The sequence below is a fragment of the Mercurialis annua genome, linkage group LG8 (assembly GCF_937616625.2).
Source record: "Mercurialis annua linkage group LG8, ddMerAnnu1.2, whole genome shotgun sequence".
Taxonomy (NCBI): domain Eukaryota; kingdom Viridiplantae; phylum Streptophyta; class Magnoliopsida; order Malpighiales; family Euphorbiaceae; genus Mercurialis; species Mercurialis annua.
In genome coordinates this window covers 36,255,836-36,275,351 of record NC_065577.1, presented here as the reverse complement: position 1 = coordinate 36,275,351, position 19,516 = coordinate 36,255,836, and the positions used below count along the sequence as shown (strand labels likewise).

The 19,516-nt window shown below is 30.4% G+C and overlaps 2 protein-coding genes and 2 non-coding genes across 4 annotated transcripts; 2 read left to right on the top strand and 2 right to left on the bottom strand.

The window, feature by feature from the left end:
- Nucleotides 1-1,779: 1,779 nt before the first annotated feature.
- On the bottom strand, nucleotides 1,780-1,851 carry TRNAP-AGG (transfer RNA proline (anticodon AGG)). The gene has a single exon. It is a non-coding gene; the product is annotated as a tRNA-Pro (tRNA).
- An 8,828-nt stretch (nucleotides 1,852-10,679) lies between these two features.
- On the top strand, nucleotides 10,680-11,659 carry LOC126661181 (uncharacterized). The gene has a single exon (XM_050354996.2). The coding sequence runs from the start codon at nucleotides 10,742-10,744 to the stop codon at nucleotides 11,522-11,524; it is 783 nt and encodes a 260-aa protein (XP_050210953.1). The 5' UTR covers nucleotides 10,680-10,741; the 3' UTR covers nucleotides 11,525-11,659.
- Nucleotides 11,660-16,739: 5,080 nt separating this feature from the next.
- LOC126659463 (uncharacterized) lies at nucleotides 16,740-18,321 on the bottom strand. The gene is made up of 2 exons (XM_050352756.2): nucleotides 18,186-18,321; nucleotides 16,740-17,509 (listed from the first exon to the last, which is right to left on the bottom strand). Exons 1-2 carry the CDS (start codon nucleotides 18,280-18,282, stop codon nucleotides 16,857-16,859), a joined length of 750 nt encoding a protein of 249 aa, XP_050208713.1. The 5' UTR covers nucleotides 18,283-18,321; the 3' UTR covers nucleotides 16,740-16,856.
- Nucleotides 18,322-18,394: 73 nt separating this feature from the next.
- On the top strand, nucleotides 18,395-18,466 carry TRNAP-AGG (transfer RNA proline (anticodon AGG)). The gene has a single exon. It is a non-coding gene; the product is annotated as a tRNA-Pro (tRNA).
- Nucleotides 18,467-19,516: the final 1,050 nt, after the last annotated feature.

Below are 19,516 nucleotides of genomic sequence, written 5' to 3'. Positions count from 1 at the left end.
GTTAGTGGATGGGTAACAGTGGTTGGAAATTGTTGGTGGCGGCGGATAGCGCGTTCCGATGGAGTGGTATTTAATTGGATGCATTGCTCATTTTGGTTTGATTTGGTTGATTAAAAGGGTTATATTTAATTTGGTTGGATAAGTGGTTTTAGCCTTGATTAAATTGGGTGGGTTGGTTTGTTGGTTGAATGAATGGATTATCTTTAATTTGGTTGGATAAGTGATTTTAGGTTTGGTTAGATTGGGGTTGTCAGGTTTGTTTGTATTTTCTTATTGATCTGAAGGGTATTTTGGTCTATTTGGACTAAAAGGGGTTTAGTTGATCATTAAATTAAGTTTAGGGGGTTTAGCGGCCGATTTGAAAGTTCAGGGGGTTTGGTGATAGGGGACCTTAAGTTGGAGTGCCATAGTTGATTAATAGCCATATCAATTAAATAGATTGATTTTCTAATTCTAACATCACTTTTTTATGAGTTTCAACTTTAGTTTTCGATCCACTCGAATTTTTAATTCGTAATGAAATCGCTTCAAATTTCACATCGAATTCAAATCCAACGATCATAAATTTATCCAAAAACAAAAAAACTGTAAATTATTAATTTATTTGGTCACATTAAAAATCTATTTAAAACGGTTTCAAATGCATTTTCAAATGCAGTTTCAAACGGTTTCAAAAAAATTCTAAAGCACAGTTTTATTATCATTTAAAACAAGTTTATACAATGATTTCAAAACAGTTTACAAAGATCTCAAACAGTTTACAAGCGTTTCAAACAGTTTAAAAAAAAACAGTTTCAAACAGTTTACAAAAATTTCAAACAGTTTACAAGTGTTTCAAACAGTTTCATAAAATAAAATTTACAACTTTGATCTAAATACAGTTTAAAACAGTTTAAAAATGTTTAAACAGTTTATAAAGATTTCAAACAGTTAAAAATAGAACATTTTCTAATAGCTTACAAAAATTTCAAAAACAGTTTACAAAAGTTTTAAACAGTTTACAAAGGTTTCAACCAGATTTAAACGGATTTTTAAAACAGTTTCAAACATTGCATAAAAAAATTAAATTAGTTATAAAAACAGTTTACAAAGTTTTCAACAGTTTATAAAGGTTTCAAACAAACAAGTTAAAACGATTTCTTAAAAACAGTTTCAAATTAACAGTTTACAATAGTTTCAAACGTATGAACAAAAAATTAATACATAAAAAAATAGAAAGAGGAAGAAGAAGATCCAGAATAAGAGGATATGACGATGACGATGGCGTAATATTCCGTTGCTTCAAATTCTCTGAGACGAACACGATTGATTTTTTCATCTTTAATTTTTTATTTGTTTCAAATCTCTGATTGTTTGTGTTATAAATCGAATATATTAAATAAATTATAGGAGATTTTTATAGAATTTGCTAAGAAATTCAATGGAAGAAAATGAAAAGAAAAAGTTGCAGAAGAAGAGAAGAAGAAAAAGACGAAGATGAAGGAGAAGGAGAGGAAGAGGAAAGAGAAAAGAAAGAGAGAGGAAAGGAAGAGAGAGAAAAAGAAAAAAAAATGAGGTGTGTATGTGTGTATAGAAAGGAGAGTAAAAATACAAATAAATTAAATTTAGTTGGGAGTATAACTAAAAACAATAGAAAAATGAGGTAAAAAAATAAACTTTTAAAATTGAGGTATTCATTGCAAATAAATTAGAAAAAGGAGTGTTTTGTGCAATTTCCTCTTAAAATTTCTGGATTTATCAATGTTAATCCATTTCTAAAACTATAATAAAAAAAAAATGGGGGCATTCCGAGAATTGAACTCGGGACCTCTTGCACCCTAAGCAAGAATCATGCCACTAGACCAAATGCCCTTCTTGTTAGTCATGTTATACGAACGTTTAAAAAACGATAAATAATGCACTCATTAATTTTTCCAATAAGCCATATAGAAAACAGGGTTATTTTCTCTGATTTGATGTATAACATGATTCTTAAATATGTACAGAAATGTTCGCTCATTGTCTAATAAATTTGAAAGTAAAATTATGGACTTATGTGGCATTATACCCCTCCAATTTGTAAGTAATGGACAATTAATATATAAGTTAACTTTGCGGATAAATCAGGACAAGAACATAGTGATTATGGGTAATTTTCCCTCTCAATTTGTAAGTTAATTGTCTTAAATTGATAATTTGTCTTCTTAACTTATAAATTAATCTGCTAGAATGGACTAATTGCCCATAATTATCAAATTCGTATATTGATTTGCCAATAAAGTTAATTTATGTGTTAATTGTTCATTGCTTACAAGTTGAAGGAGTAAAATGCTACTTAAGTCTCAAATTATGTGTATATAATTGTTTAGTTAGAATTATCTATATTTATATTTATATATAAAAGTACTGATGGTATTTATTTTTCATTTTAAATATAATTATTAAATAATTGATTCGGAATTTTAATTAAAATGAACCACTTCGAGTAACTATTAAAATAATTTTTTTATTATTCAATCTTGATAATTAAATATAATTAATTTAGAATCAATATGACATTTTTTTATTTTTTTAATATGTAAATTGAATGACTAAAACGACATTTTAATAAGGAGCTGAACTGTAAAATATCAAAAAATAAAGTGCGGGGCCTATGCTGAAAAATAAAAAGTTGAAATGCAGTGTCACGCGTTTTGAATAATTGTTTAAATTGAAAAAAAGAGAAATTATAATTTTATATACACATAACCTATAAAATATACGCATAACCTATAAATAATTGGTACATAAATTTCGATTAACTAGTTACACACTTGATTGAACAACTCAATGTTTTTTTCTTCTAATTATTACTAACAAGTCATTAATTAAAAAATTATAATCATTTATGAAGTAATTATGAAATTACCTATTTATTTTATTGTTAAGGTTAGGATATAATTGGAATAAGGTAGTAGTGAATATAATACGGATGAAGTATTTGCTTATTTACATATATTTTACATATAGGTATCTTTTCATAATCTGAGTTCTAAGATAAAGTTGGCATTAAAAGTATATTTAAAGTAACAAATAAAAAATTTCAAAAAATAACAAAAATTAATATTCAAATGTATACACAAATCTAGTCAATACAAGGCCTAGCCAGCCTAATGCAACCAATAGAAGAAGAAGAAGACCCCGTCAACAAATTACCAAAACTTTGTGTCCTAAATCTAAAGAGTTTTAGTAGACTCCAGTTATGACTTTTCCTGCCGGAAACCGCCGTTACTTCACCGCCAACAACCGCCTGAAACCTTGTCGGAGAAGAACTCTGTAGTTTCCTGTTCTGCCTTTCTCTCAAGTCACTAATTTCCATTTTTGATGGAATCTTCGCAATTCCTAAAATAGCCTTGTGTTTTCTGCTTGAGCTACTCTTGGTCTGTAAGGGCAAAACTGTCTTTTTGGAAGATGAATTATTTTTTGGATTAATAATCTTGTTTTTATTGTAGATTTTGTCATCATTATAGGGAATGATTTTCCCACAAAATATAATATCATGATCTTTTGTAGAGGATGAAGAAATTGTGGAGAATTCAAAGAAATTATCTAATTCTTGGCTTGAAAAAGAGGAATTTGAATGATCAATAATATTTTCTTGATCATCATCAAGAGCAAAATCACATAGAGAGAGAGCATCTTCAAATTCTTCTTCAAGAATGGTGTTATTATTTTCCATTTTGGTGTTTGGTTGGTGAGAAAATTGATTGAAGTGGAGATATTGGTGTAATTTGAGAGTTGGAGTGTTGGATACAAGAGCATTGCATATTTAAAGGAAGAAGATTATAGAGACAAGTAATAGGGTTTCTAGATGGTATATTATTTTATTGCCATTAATATGGGGAAGCAAAGAACCTAGTTTTGTATTGACATGTGTTACTAGAACACTTGACAATTAATGAATTGGGTTAGTATTCGGTCGGTTCAGTTAAAATTGAACCAAATTTTTTAAAACTGGCTAAATTTATGTGTTCAAAAATAAAATAATCGACATTGCACTTTAACCAAAAACGAATCATAAAAATTGAATATCAATCCGTTTGTTCAACTATTGGGTCTGTTTGCTTAATTTTGATTTTCTAAAATTAAAACCGAAAAGATAACCAAAAGTCAACAAAAATAAAAATTACTAAACTAACCGAAGGTCATCAGTTAGGTTGGTTAAAATGGTCAGTCGAGCATTTTACTCACCCTATTAATAAAAATGTATATATTTACAATTTAATAAAATATATATATTAAATTTATATTTGAATTTGAATTTTTTTGATAATTGGAAAGGGGAGAGCGCTTGTGGGAGGAATTGAATCCACAACTCAGTGCTTATACAAGATTCTTCTATGATTAAAAAAAAAAACATTATACTCTAAATGGGTTTGTTTAGATTTTAAAAATTCTAAATTAATTAATAAAACTGGCCATATTTATAATTCATCCAATATACCGGTCCGTATAATTTTTACAGTGTAAAACCGTTGAATTGCAAATTTGATTATTTTAAAAATATCGAACCGAACTTTTTTACCTCTGGCCAAATGGGTTAAGCTGGCTAGTACATTTTGGTTCTTAAACCACTGGAATGTACGCACAAAACTTTTAGGCTTAAATGCACAAAAAATCACCAACTTTCGCATGTTTTTGATATTTGACACGAACTTTTAATTTTGGCAGATAAATACACGAACTATCAATTTTTTGCATATATGACCAAGTTTTCATTTTAGGTGAAAAACGGTGTCGTTTTAAGTGTAAAACGTTGTCGTCTTAGGTCAAAAACGGTGCCGTTTTATGTCAAAAACGGTGCCCGTGTTATATATGCAAAAAAAATTGATAGTTCTTGTATTTATATGCCAAAATTAAAAATTCGTGTTAAATACCAAAAACACGTAAAAGTTGGTGATTTTTGGAGCAATTAAGCCAAATTTTTATATCCATATAGTTTAACGATTCTTTCTTTTATTACAAAAATTAAGGAAGAAAATGACTTCTTTTTTTAAAAAAAAATCCCTCATATCAAGAAAATGATTTGAAAAGATTTCATAGGTTAGTATATGCATGTTGGAACTTATTGGGCAAGGCTTTCTAGAACTCTATATTAATATTTTATGGAATTAATTAATCATTTTTGTGACTTTGAACTTAATTTGTCTATACAAATACAACTAGGTTTGATATCTAATATTTTCTTTTATTTTAAGGATTCTTCTTACTTGTTGCAAGCTCTTCCAGAAGGGCTATCAAATCAAATATTTAACTGGATATACTCCATTACTTTGGGACTGTCTATTACCATTTGATATTTATTAAACTAATACATGAGCCATTAATTATTTAAAGCCACCTAAATAGTTGAGGTAAACTTAAATGCAAACATAAAAAGTTTTGACTAATTTTTTTTTTAATGAAAGTAGTGTTTTTTTACTAGAATAGGTCAAACTTTTAATTTTTGCCAATTTAAAAAAGGGTTAATGTCAAAAAAAAATCACAAATTTTATATGTTTTTTCATTTTAATCACGCAGTTTAAATTGTATTATTTTCATGCACGAAATATCACTTTTTCCCAAATTCATACACGGTGTTGAGTCCACCTCAACAAATTACACCAATAAAACTGTAACACCTCAGCACCGTGTATGAATTTGGAAAAAAGTGATAGTTCATGTATAAAAATGACAAAATTTAAACTGCGTGATTAAAATGAAAAAATATGTAAGTTTGTGAATTTTTTTGACATTATCCTTTTAAAAAATTAGTTATAATTTCATCAAATATTATCTCTTTTTAAATTGTTTTTTTTATCAAATTTCATCAAATCAAATTTAAAACAGTTACAGTCGTAAGAAATTCAAAAATTTCAAAAATCAAACTTGATGACCTGACATGGAACATACTATTACGCTAATATGCGTTATCTGATTCGTAACTACTTACAAAAATAAAAACTATATTATTAATTAATTATTTTGTCAATTAAATGCAGCCTCGATCAAACTTCTTCAACGCCCGCTAACTGGTTTTTGATATTAAAAACTATAGTCACGGCATCTGATTCAACTACCACCTGACAAACCTTTCATAAGAAAGAACAACAAACTTTTTATAAGAAAGGTCAACAAATCTTTCATAAGAAAGAAAAACAAACCTTTCACATAGAAAGATAGTAAACAATACAAAAATTACTATAACCATTAACGATTCCATTTTTATTGTTAAAAGATCTTCAATCAATCCTCGATTCTTAATATGCGATAAATAAAATTTTATATGCGCTTTGTCGATAAATTTTAATCCATCAAGAATAAAATTTAAAAGGAGTTGGCTATTTATTAAATTATAAAATTAAAACAATATAGAAAAAGAGATGACTACCCCTAACGGCAAAATTAAATCATTGGCGGGAGTTGAAGAAGAAATTTAATACTATCTCTCAATTGATTCATTAATTACAGGGGTAATATCATAAAAATTCACCAACTTTACATGTTTTCTCAATTTAATAATGCCTTTTAAAATTTGTCATAAAGATACACCAATTTTCATTTTTTCCCCTAAATCCATAAACGGTATTGAGGTAGCACTCGTTCATTGGTATAATTTGCTGAGGTGGAGATTATTTTTAACTAATGCATGAATGTCACGTCAACACCGTGTATGGATTTGAAAAAAAATGAAAGTTGTTGTATGTTTATGACAAGTTTTAAAAGATATGATTAAATTAAAAAAAAGTATAAAATTTGTTAATTTTTATGACAATAAAACCATTGGGTATAAAATTTTATTCTAGTGACATGTATATAAGTCCACATAAGTTTATATATTTATAAAAGTTATTTTTGTAATATTAAAATATTTAAGTTCAATAAATTTATTGTATTATTTTATTATTAGTTTGTAATTAATTGGATGCAAAATAATACTGATGTATATAACTTTTTTTGCATAAAAGATATAATTTTGTGGATAGATCGTACTCAAAAGAACATGTTGAAAAAAATGTAATAGCTCTTTGACTGGAATAACCTTAATTCATTTAAAAACATTACTTTCAACATGAGTTAATTTCCAATTTATTCAAATTTGAAAATTCTAATAGAATGAATTTTAGTAAAATAAATTAATTTATTCGTAATTACAATAAAATTGATAAATATAATTCCAAATAAAAATTGTGACAAGTTAGTTCAACAATTTTACAGTTTATTGATATCAACTGCGTGGAACAAAGTCAGTTAGCGCGTAAGCAAACTCTAAACCTAGAATATTGAAATGGTGGAAAATCTCGATATCCAAATTCGAAAAAAGAGAAGACAATTTTTGGGTCTTCGGTAGGGGATTATTAATCATGTGTGGCTCCAAACTATCATAAATGTGGAAGCGGGACTAAACGAGCTACTCAAGTGTGAAGAAATGCTATGGAAGCAAACATCCAAGGCGCCATGGCTAGAAGAATGTGACAAGAACACTTCATTGTTTTGTAGAAGAGCTAGCCAGAGGAAGAACAAATTTGCATGGAAAGTCTTTATAATGAAGAAGGAGAAACAATAAGGTTGAATTAGGACATATGGCTATGAACTAGATATTACTAAGGCGTATGATAGGGTGGAATGGAATTTCTAAAGGTTGTCCTAGATAGTTCTTATGAGTTTCTCGAGTAGCCTAATAAATTTGATTATGAATTGCATTTCATTCGTTTTGTTCTCTATGATGATAAATGGAGCACCGAGTGTTTATTTTCGTCTTAAAAGGGGCATTAAGTCGGGAGATCTTTTGTCTACTCCTTTTTATCCTTTCCGCATAAGCTTTTTTCGGGCTAATTTTGAAAACTATAGCGAAAAAAGGAATCTGTGATATTAAAATTGCGCGGAGTGCATCTGTAATTTCATATCTCTTTTTCGCGGATGATTCCCTTATTTTTGCTAAATCGGCTAAGAGGAAGGGGGCGCTATTGAGAGTGAGAGGAGATGATAGAAACGTTCACACTGGTTTCTTTTGTCAAGTACCGAGTATCATAATAAGCCTGCCTTTCTAGAATTTAACTTGTTTACTACTTTGCTTTATTCTAGAATTTCTATAACAAAACATGATAAACAGAAATATTAGCAGACCAAGCTGGAATTTTAATCTTTTTCTAATGATAATTTCAATGAAAATGAGTTGGCTTAAATGTATTTAATCCCCAAATTTTATCATTTTGTTCCATGCGACTTCTAAACTGATTTTTTATTCCATTGAACCTCTTAACTATTTTTTTGTCCTATTTAACCCTTAAACCTTACCACCTCATTCCATGCGACTTTTAAACTAATTTTTTATTCCATTGAACCTCTTAACTATATTTTTTGTTCTATTTAACCCTTCTAACTATACAATTTGTTCTATTTAATCCTTTAACTAAATGTATTTACCAATGAACATCTATACTACTGTTTTTATCCATTTAACCCCTCACACAATGTATTAATTTTAAAAATGATATAAATATGTTTCTTACATTTAAAATAAAAAGAGATGTGTTTAATATATTATTTAAAAATCAATCTAAGGATTAATTGCTTTAAAAATCATGAATTTTAGTGTGTTTTACAATTTAAACACAAGCTTAAAAGATTCGTAATTGATTTGAAAAGTTTGAAATTGCAAAAAATTAAAAGTTGGTATCTTAAAATTTCTAAAATTAGAAATTCGAGTTAAATTTACGAAACACACTAAAATTTACAATTTTTTAAACAATTAAACATTCATTTAATATTATCAAAGTATAATAAATTTATATATTTTATAAATATCGTTAACCAAAACAGACAAACTCCTTTTATCATTGTTGAAATGTAAACATGTTCAAGAAATAATATCATCTAAATTCTGAATGAACCGCTTTCGAACCAGACCAGCCACCAACTTATGATAGAACGATCCAGTTCGAATTTTAAAATAGACTTAATTACACAAAAAACGGGAATTGGCCTAAATAATCTCAGACTTACGATGCTAAGTTTGCTTTTAGACATATACGTTTTGTTCTTTTTATTATTGATTTTTATACTTATGCTTTTTAACAAATACCATTACTCCTCTAAATTTTTCCCATCTTGATTTCACAGCAGCCAATATAATTTCTTCATCCTTTCAAACCGTAACTTTATCATCTCGATCCTAATCTTGAAAAGATAGAAGAAAAATTGTCGTCAGTTTGGAGACCCAACTACTGCTGCCGGTGATGAAACGGAGGGACAAACGGTTGCTGCAGATTTTGAAAAAAGAGCAAGCTGCCGTTGCCGGACTTGTGACCTTTGCCCACTTGAATTTGTTCCATTTTCCACTCATGTTTTAAGCATTCTTTTTTCAATTTCATGAGTGTAGTTTAAATTCGAAGTCAATAGAATTAAAAAACATATATTTTTAGTTTTTGCATTATTTTTCCTGTGAATGAGATAATTTCTTATATTCACACGAGGACTCAAATTTAAAACCTATTGTTCTTAAACAGCGCTTATTTACCACTTAATCTTATCATTTGATGTTATATAGGTTGGGTTAATCAATTTTATTTTTTTGTGAACGACGGTGGTGATATTGTGGTGGTTTGATTTTCTGGTGCTGCACAACCTGCACTCTAGGTATTTGAAGAAATGCTTATGAGAATTGTAATGTTTTGGGTGTTGGTAACCAATGATTATCATTGAGTAAACCGTTAGGTAACTTTGTAATAAAATTTATTTTGAATATATCATTAGTAAAATCGTTAGTAAACAGTTGCTGAATTTTATTTTTGTTGCTAGTTCACCAATGGTATACTAATGGTACACCAATAACCTTGTTTTTAGTACACTGTTGGTTAAAAAATGGTTAATTAATAATTTTAGATTTAAACAAAGACGATTTATGTTTTATTTAACGATTGCTCTTGTGGTGGTGAAGGCGGAGGAGTTTGTAATAAAATTTTCAACTAGTTTAATAAAAAAGAAGGTTTGAATTTGTAATAGTTTAGTTTGTTTGTTAACCAACGGTGTTAGTATACCGCTGGGTAATCAAAATTGTATTTATAAGATTAAAAAATATATTTTTGAGAATAATAAAAGCCATTTTTATAAAAAAAAAAGTAGAAATTGTATTTTTTGAAAACAAATTTTAAAATAGTATTTTTGAAAATATTTTATCTTTTTTTAGTATTTATCTAAAAAGACCTTTAAAATACTATATAGCACAACTCATGACATATTGTGAAGAATGAAGAATGTAGCATAAATCCAGCATTTCACCCTACAACGTGTATATCTAGAACAAGAAAAGTCCTACAAAGAAATTAAGTGATTCAAAGTAGAGTCCCATTTAACATGAAAATTACCCCACCATCAGCATCTACCACTCCACAATATGACAACCATAAACAAACAAATCTTGTAACCTAACAAACTAATAAAAAAATATACCCATCTAGAAAAAACTAACAATAAAAATTAACATTTTCTCATTTATTATTATTATTTCACTCTATGACCGCCCCCTCTTCTAGAAGGCAAAATAGAAGTATCATTCTCACTACTTTCTTTTGAATTATTTTAATCCACTTTTTCTACTTTTTCTACAAGCCGGCCCCCAAAATCAATTTTTATAGTAACATTATATATATATTATACATGCATAGACTATTTGGCTTATATCTCTCACCAATCTACTACAACAAACATAAATTTTCCTTTAGATTACTACTCCTACCAAAAAATGGATACAAGGGGAAATTGGAATCTAACTATAATGCAAGAGAATCACGGCTTTAACGACGATGACGATGAAGAGGCGCTCTCTCTTTGTGATCTTGCATTGAATAATAGCAATGGCTCGGAATGGGATGACTCGTCGAAAGAAGATCAAAGATTATCCTTTGATCAAGATATATTCGAGTTTTTTAGTGAAGACTTCAATGCATCTACTCATCCAAGAGAAAACGTTATCTTTTGCGGTAAACTCATTCCATATAAAGGAGACAAGAAAGATGCGCATGTCGAAAAAATAGATAAATCTATCAATAAAACCAAAGAGAGCAAGCGGAGCTTCATCTTCCGGTGGAAATCGTTTTCACTACACCAATCGAGAAACAACTCGTTGAAGATGCAACAACAAAAGAGTTATACAACTTGTACATCTCCGGACATAAATTCGGAGAATAACGAGTACAGAATGAAGAAATGTGCACAGAAATACGACGTTTCAATGAGAAAAATTTCAGTATTTGCGAGTCCATCGAGGTCAAAATGGCATCCGTTCACATTCGGAATGGGAAGATATCCGGTTGAGATGGAACTGAGTGACATCAAGACGAGACAGAGCAAGCGAAACGAAAGCAAGAAAAGGCAAAGCACCAATGGACGAAATGAGTTAGCCGGGAAAAACGGGCAAAGAGAGAAGGGTTGGTGGAGTCTGCTAAGGATTTTGGGATGCAACAGTAATAAAGCAAATGCCATGGTAAAAGCTTCATTAGGTCTCATGCCATTGCCAAATGTGTGAGAAGAGTTCAAACTTAGTATATGTAATGTATCTGTTATATAGTTGAGCAGGCCAAGATTGACCTTGTACTAAATATGCTAGACCAAACAGAGGATTATTTTTTTTGTAATAAAATGACTAAGATATGATATTTGATTTGCCATAAAGAAACATGAGAAGGACAATGACATTGATCTAAACTAAGTCAATAGGAATGTATAGATCACTTATTTTTTTGGTTGAATGAAAATGATTAATACTTTCTATCACTAAACAATGCATGAACAATTAAATTCTATTCATTAGATGCAGCTTCCACTACATGCAGAGGGATAATGACATTGATCTAAACTAAGTTTTTTTTTTTTGTTAAATGGTGATTATATTAGCTCTATCGCAAGAAGCGAAAGGCAAAAAGAAAACGGTTGCTAGAACCTCGAAAAGAAGCTCAAGCAACGGAATACATCATTACCATCAAAACTAAAATGGGGATTGTGATATCGAAAATGAATCACTCTTATTAATACAATTGAAAATCAAATTCTTGACGCTAGTGTCCTCATGGCGAAAAACAACCTTGTTTCGAGCCTTTCATATCTCCCAAATGCTGAAAAACCAAATCGTTGCCCAAATGTTCTTGTAACACGGATTAGCCAAGTCCATCCACTGAAAATAAAGGCTTGAAATGTCCTCAAATGCAATTATAATATCTAATTCAGTAAAGGAATCCAGCCCCCTCCATACTTACCAACAGGGCGTAACCTCCTTGCGAAAAGCATGGAGACCGACTGAATGTAGAGCAGTGAGAACAGTCAGACCATTATGATGTTTGAGCATTTGGGCAACCTTCAAACAAAGCATAAGAAACTCAAACATGAGGAATCCCACATGTGCATCCTGCATAAATTAGTTGGTTCAAAGAAACCCAGAGATGCCCTGCTGGTTAAACAAAGTCTAACTGGAAAACGTGCTATCAAGTTATTACTGGCAAAACTAAGCTCAATTTAGTATGAGCAGCTCTTTACATATAAATGTAAAAAATATAGAGTTCAAACAACTCACCTTCCCTTAACCTGTGATATAATTACTCGTAAGGAACACACTATGAGTTACGCAGAGTAAAATACGTATAATGTATGGCCATATAGGTAAGAGAAAAAGGTAAATATGGCAGCAATCATATTCAAGAACGTTGCAATTAAACTTCATATAAACTGCTATCCACTTGATGAACTAATGAAAAATATCTAAACTCAGAATGACATAAATGTTTATAAGTTTCAAAAGATTAAGAATAACAAGGAACAAATAGATCATTGTGGTCACAAAAAAAGGAACAAACATTTTATATCAAGGAATTCACACCAGTGCTCTGTCTGTTGTGAGCCTAGAAAAGTTCCACGCGTTCTTTTCCCTAGATTCTAACCGGTCTTGAAAGAGCAGACTCCTTAGATCTTTTGGGGGAGATAGCTGCCATTAGGTGCAGTATAGAAGGGCAACACTTCCATTTCTGCTTTAGTTTGAGCGACTTTCCTGCCAGAATAAAACTTTAATTTCATCTTCATAACATTACAGATACACCTACTTTCGGCAAATATAAAGAACAGAGCTCACTGAATTTCTGTTAGAAGTTCAAATAAGGGGAAATTAGGGTCAGAAACTATAGATGCCAAAATGTCCAACAAAATTCTAAATTTCACTGGCGTGGCAAGGAAGTATTACTTTTTCATAGATTCGGGATAGTCTTAAACATGGACCTGTTGACAACTAGGATGATTTAAAACAACAATATTACAACAAAAAAACTGAACACCACATTCCTGAAAAGTTACGCTAGTTTTACTTCCCTTTTTGGATCACTAAGTAAAACATTGAAACTCAACATCAAACGGCAGAGGGATAAGTAAAAAACATTTGCTCATCAAAACTTAACATTCAGCTTGTGGTTCCCTGGCCCTCAATGTGCAAACATGTTCTCATTCAGCAGTCCTCAAGCTTATCATCAAACGTCTTATACTAAGAGAAGTTAAAAGCTACACATGGTGCAATCATCAGAAGGCAGCCAATTAGCATCAGTAGAAAAGCAAAAAAGACATGCTATTCCAAAGCATCACAATACAAATCACGTCCATATAGGTTTGGTAAACAGGAACAAAGCCACGATAGCATGTGTTAAAAAAAATTTAACAAGAAAGCGCTTCACCACACGTCGGAAACTCTCAATGGTGGTTGTCTCATGGGAACGAAGAAGTGGCATAGTTGCCAATTCTGGGAAGGATATATGGTAGCTCCACTGCATAAAGTGGAGCAAACACTTTAATTTATAATTTGATTTGAAACATTTGATTTAATTCCAGCCAAAATCATTCTAAATAAGTAATTCTATTATTCTATTTGATAAATTTACTGAAACCATCATTGGATGACTCTCTCTTAAACACAATAATGCTGAATTTATTAAATTAGGAAAATTTAGCTATAAATTTTACTAATATTGCCACATTTAAAAAAATGAAATTAATAAAAAACTAGAAACAGTTAGATTTTGTGGATTATTAGGACAACTAGTTTTTCTGTGAAAAGAATATAAGAAAGCAGAATCTATTTCCTTGATCAACCATGAGACAATCTAATTCCTTAAACTTGTACTTATTTTTCAAAATTTCCTAAGAAAATAGCAAAAAGAAAACAACCCTGTTTAGTTGTAGGAAATACTGGCTGTTTTCCAGAAAATTACTCCAAGAAAACTGGAAAACAAAATTTGGTGTTTAGTTGTATTATTTTCTAATTTAGAAAATTAGAAAACAATTTTCATAATGTTCCATATTATAACTAATGGTTGAAAAACACCAAAAACATGTTTTCTCACTTTTCTTTTAAGCTTATTCACCAAAAAAATGCCAAACCTTTGCGTTTCGAGTCAGATTTAGCCAAACCTTTAAAAACCACCAGATTTAGCCAAACCTTATATGTTGTGTTTCTTTTTTAGCCATTTTTGAATCGAACCGAATTTTGTGCCTACATGTCATCCATGTCACTGCCAACTTAGCAAAACTAGCTGACATGGCATTCCAAATCACTAATCCAAACCTAACCAAACCAAACACTAAATCAAACAAAATCAAATTCAACTAATTCAAATCAATTCAATTTTTATTTTAAATTATATTTAATTAAAATAAATATTAATTATCTCAATATTTTATTTTATTCCGATTAAAATTCACGCCGACTAATAAATTTAGTTAAATTTAATTAGTTAAATAAAAAATATAAATCATCTAAAATTAATATAAAAAAAATTAATTACCGCTAATTTTTTTTTAAATAATGTTATTAAAATTTTCGATGCTTAAATATTCTTTAAAAAAATTAAATAATTTTTTTTATCGAAATTCAGACCCACCGTGGTGGTGGATCTGTCAAAAAATGACAGACCCACCGTGGGTCTGTGAGAACAGACCCACCATTACCGGTGGGTCTGTTCTCACAGACCCACCACCACGGTGGGTCTGTTTGAGAACAGACCCACGGTGGGTCTGTGAGAACAGACCCACCATTGCCGGTGGGTCTGTGACAGATCCACCGGTGATGGTGGTCTGTTCTCACAGACCCACCATCACCGGTGGGTCTGTTCTGAACAGACCCACCGGTCTGTTCAGAACAGACCCACCGGTGGTGGGTCTGTCATTTTTTGACAGACCCACCACCATGGTGGATCTGATTTTTTGTAAAAAAAATTTAAAAAAAATATTTAATTTTTTCAGAAATTATATTGAAAAATTATTCCGGCGGTTGGTTTTTCGTATGCGTCTCGGTGGCGGCCGATTTTTGATTGATTAAAATTAATTAAAATGACGGTGAATTTTTTTTAATATTATAATGTTGAGATTATTGAAATATGAGTTTTAGTAATTAATTAATAATTAATTTGATTTATTTGGGTTTGATGTTTTTGGATTTATTATTTGGTTTGATTAAGTTGGGTTAGTGAATGTGCCATGTCAGCAAATTTTACTGAGTTGTAGGTGACATGGATGACATGTGGACAACAATTTCGGTTCGATTCAAAAATGGCTACAACTGACACATAACATATAAGGTTTGGCTAAATCTGGTGGTTTTTAAAGGTTTGGCTAAATCTGACTCAAAACGCAAAGGTTTGGCATTTTTTGGTGAATAAGCCTTTCTTTTATTAAAATTAACTTTTAGAAAACACAATTTTCTACTTGATATTTCTATCTAACAAGTTCAAAAAATACTAAAACAATTTGATTTGAGAATTAACAACGAGAATTTTAATATTAATAAATTTTTTTTAATCATTAATAAACACTTGCATGTAGAATTGACCACAGTTTAGTTCGAGAAACACTTGAACCGGCCCTAAACCGACTCTTATATTGTTCCGGGCTGTTTTTTAAACCGGCAAATTCCGGCTGCACCCGATTCGAAAAATTAAAAATTACATTAAAATAAATATAAATTTAAAATAAATTTAATATAATTAATTATATTAACAATGAATTATATAAACATATTTAGTATATAATTTAAAATGCATATTTTCTTAAATATACCAACCGACATTTTTGGTTCCAAAAAAAATTTTGAACCGGCCTAAAATCTCTCAGTTCATTTTTGGTCCGGTTTTTAAACATAATCAATGATCCAACCATATTATTTTCGAATTAAGTCATACACATTCATCATGATATAAAAAAATTTCCTTAGCACATATTTTCTCCTCATATTTAAATTAAGTATTTATTTTAAATTAAATATTAAATAATTAAAACTCGAATTTCAATTATTTTTAATATTTTCTGAGATTAAACAACATTCATGAAAAATAAAAATACAAAAATCTCGTAAAAAAAATATAATATGTTGTTTAATTTTAGAAAATAGAAAATAGAAAACAATAAAAAAATTAGATAAACAAACAAAATTTTAATTTTCTAATTTTCTATTTAGAAAACAAAAAACTGAAAAATAGAGAAAATGAGAAGAAAAATGAAAACAGAAAATAGAAAATGTTTTCTACAACTAAACATGACCCTAATTTTAGTCTTTTCAATCTTCTGATTGGTGTTATTACAATAATCAAAATTCATTTATCAACCTATCCATGCTTCCAATGGAATACAATAGTTGAATACGAAAAGTTCTTCGTTTTCTTCCATTCCGAACTCAACCAAAAGAAAGACATCCTCTAATCATGCTAACACAAAAAAAAAATAACTGCAATTGGTATAAATTCAACCCCGGTTTATCACAATCTACTCTACTAAATTTTGGTTCCGCGTCCAATATCCTTAATAGACCTCTCGCCGTAAAGCAAACCCTCCTCTCACAAGTTTTTGAAAGCAGAGTCATGTTGAGATTTCTGTGGAGTCAGCCTAGCCAACAATGCCTTGTTATAACAATGCTCTGCGTCAACGAAGTAAAAGGTCTCATTGGCCTTAAATGTCACAAAGGGCCTATTGGTCTCTGCTGGTCGAATATCAGAAAATTTGATAGTCTTCGGAGTGAATGTCCCCAACCAGGTCATCATCTCAACTTCAAAGCTATCCGAGCCAGGCTGCCACCTGAGCTTGTGTATGTAAGGGCTTACGAACCAATGCAAAGCAGCTGTTGTCGAAGCACTTAAGAATATCACAGAAGATGCAACTGCACCCTTCAATATCACATTCATACCGGGAGATGTCATAAATGTTATAACGGGACCCAAGGATACCGAGAGACAGCATGTTGAAAGAGACAAAAGTTTTACTTTCTTGATGGTAGATGAAATTGGCCCGTGGTAAACTACTCCGGTCTCCTTTTCATCCTCTACAGCATCTTTCCCTTTCCGCGGTCCAATGCTGATCTTGTTGTCATCTTCCGTTGTCCTAGCTTGAGAAGCAAATCCTTTCTGAGAAGCCACAAAACGGATAATGCTACTATAGTCGGTTTTGGCAATTGGGCTGCGAGTCAACGTGCCAAACCTACAACATCGATAACCTACAGCAAGGAGAAAAATAACCAACAATAAGTACCTCTACAGGGCACATTGTCAGAAAAGACTTCCACTCAAGATCCATCGTATAAACACATCATAGAATTCGGAATTCAGACCATTAAACCCTAGCTTCACGGAACCTTACAAAGCACCCGGAAACACAATAGCAAAAACATTCTAAACTTCTGATATGGTTCAGTTAAGTAGTTCAGAACATAAGCAATTAAAAAACAAGAGCACCTGGCATTAAATAATCAACAATAAAATAGGCAGTTGCAGTTCACATTGGCAGACATTTTCTAAACAATAGAGAGCGTAATTACTCGAGTCCAGAGTTTCGCCATTCCGTTCCCGGAAAAGCTTATGAAACTCCAAATCTCTATATTCATAACCTATTTTTGTAAGAAATATCGTTTCAGTATTTTAGCATTTCCGTTTTCCGGTACAGGTATAACAACCAAACACAAAATTGCTAGTTATCAAATCAAGATACTTCAAATTGATTTGAGTTTACTACTAATTAAATAAAAATCTGCTTGTTTGCACTAATAAATATGAGTAACAGTGAAGTCATAAATTGTATTTAATTTAGGAACTAAAATAAGCATAAACCCTAATGAAGTGCTGAACTGAACGGAGCATAAACTGAAAATGACTGAGAAAATATAAGAGAATCACCTGACCGGACGGCGGTGGTTGTAAGTGAAGAAGAAGAAGATGAAGAGAGGTTTCTGGTTTGAGATCGAAGCAAGTGCAAAAGTGCGGCTCTCCCCATTTTTTTTTTTCACCTCTCAAATATTTCATTTGTTTTTGTTATATTCATGTTGGGACTCCGAACGAATTAATATTATATATATTTTTAACAAAAATACGAGATAGAACAAAAAGGGCATTTGGTCTAGTGGCATGATTCTTGCTTAGGGTGCAAGAGGTCCCGAGTTCAATTCTCGGAATGCCCCAATCATCTTTTTTATTTTTCCTTTTAGTTATATAACAAACTGAAACCTCCTCTTTGTGCAACTTTTTTTTCAAAAAAAAAACATTTATTTTAATAATTCAAATCCGAAGTAATTACAGTCGTAGGATATTCAAAAAAGTCGGAAAATCACTTCTGATAAAAACATGTTACATTTTTAAAAAAATTAACTTTTTATGTTGTCCCTTTTTTTGTCATTGCAAGTCTTTATTTTATTTTGTAAGCTCCATCATAGGTTGAATTTGCAAGTCTATATTGAGATAATTTTGTTGTGCATATTATGTTATGTTAAGGCAAATTCATAAACAAGTTTTTAGTATTACATTTTTTTGTATAAATTAAAAATCTAATGTTATATATATTTTTTATGCTTCTAAAGGTGTTTAGTGGACGATTTAAAAGTGTCCATTTAAAAACGTTAGTGGTTTGTTTGTATTTTTTTTCAAATTATAAGCCTTTTTCTCAAACGTTAGGAGCATATAGTAAGTCTTTTTTTCTTGGTTATATGTATGAGACTTCGTTATGAATCATGATAATGATAGAGTTACACAATAATTTAAAATTTTAACTAAAGTACTTGAGAGCTAAGATTACTTGATGCAAAAATCAGCAATATAGTCTCTAGAAAGTCTTGGCTTGTCCATTAATTTCCTCCACATTATTACTATTATTTACCCATTTCCTTGAAAGATCTAAAATCATTTTTTTCTACAAATATCAACTCTTTCTAGTAACTCATCTCTACTACCAACTTTTAATGCAAATAAAATAATAATTTTCCTCTAGAAGCCTTACTCCATTAATCTCCTCTATTTTGCTTTAAATATGATAGTCTTTGGACTAATCAATCAAACTATCAACATTACACACACCAACCTTAATTTTCTCTTGATTCTTCTCCACTTCATTTCATTTTCTTTCCAACCAAACACCAAAATGGAAAATAATAACACCAATCTTGAAGAAGAATTTGAAGATGCTCTCTCTTTATGTGATTTTGCTCTTGATGAAGACCAAGAAAATATTATTCAAC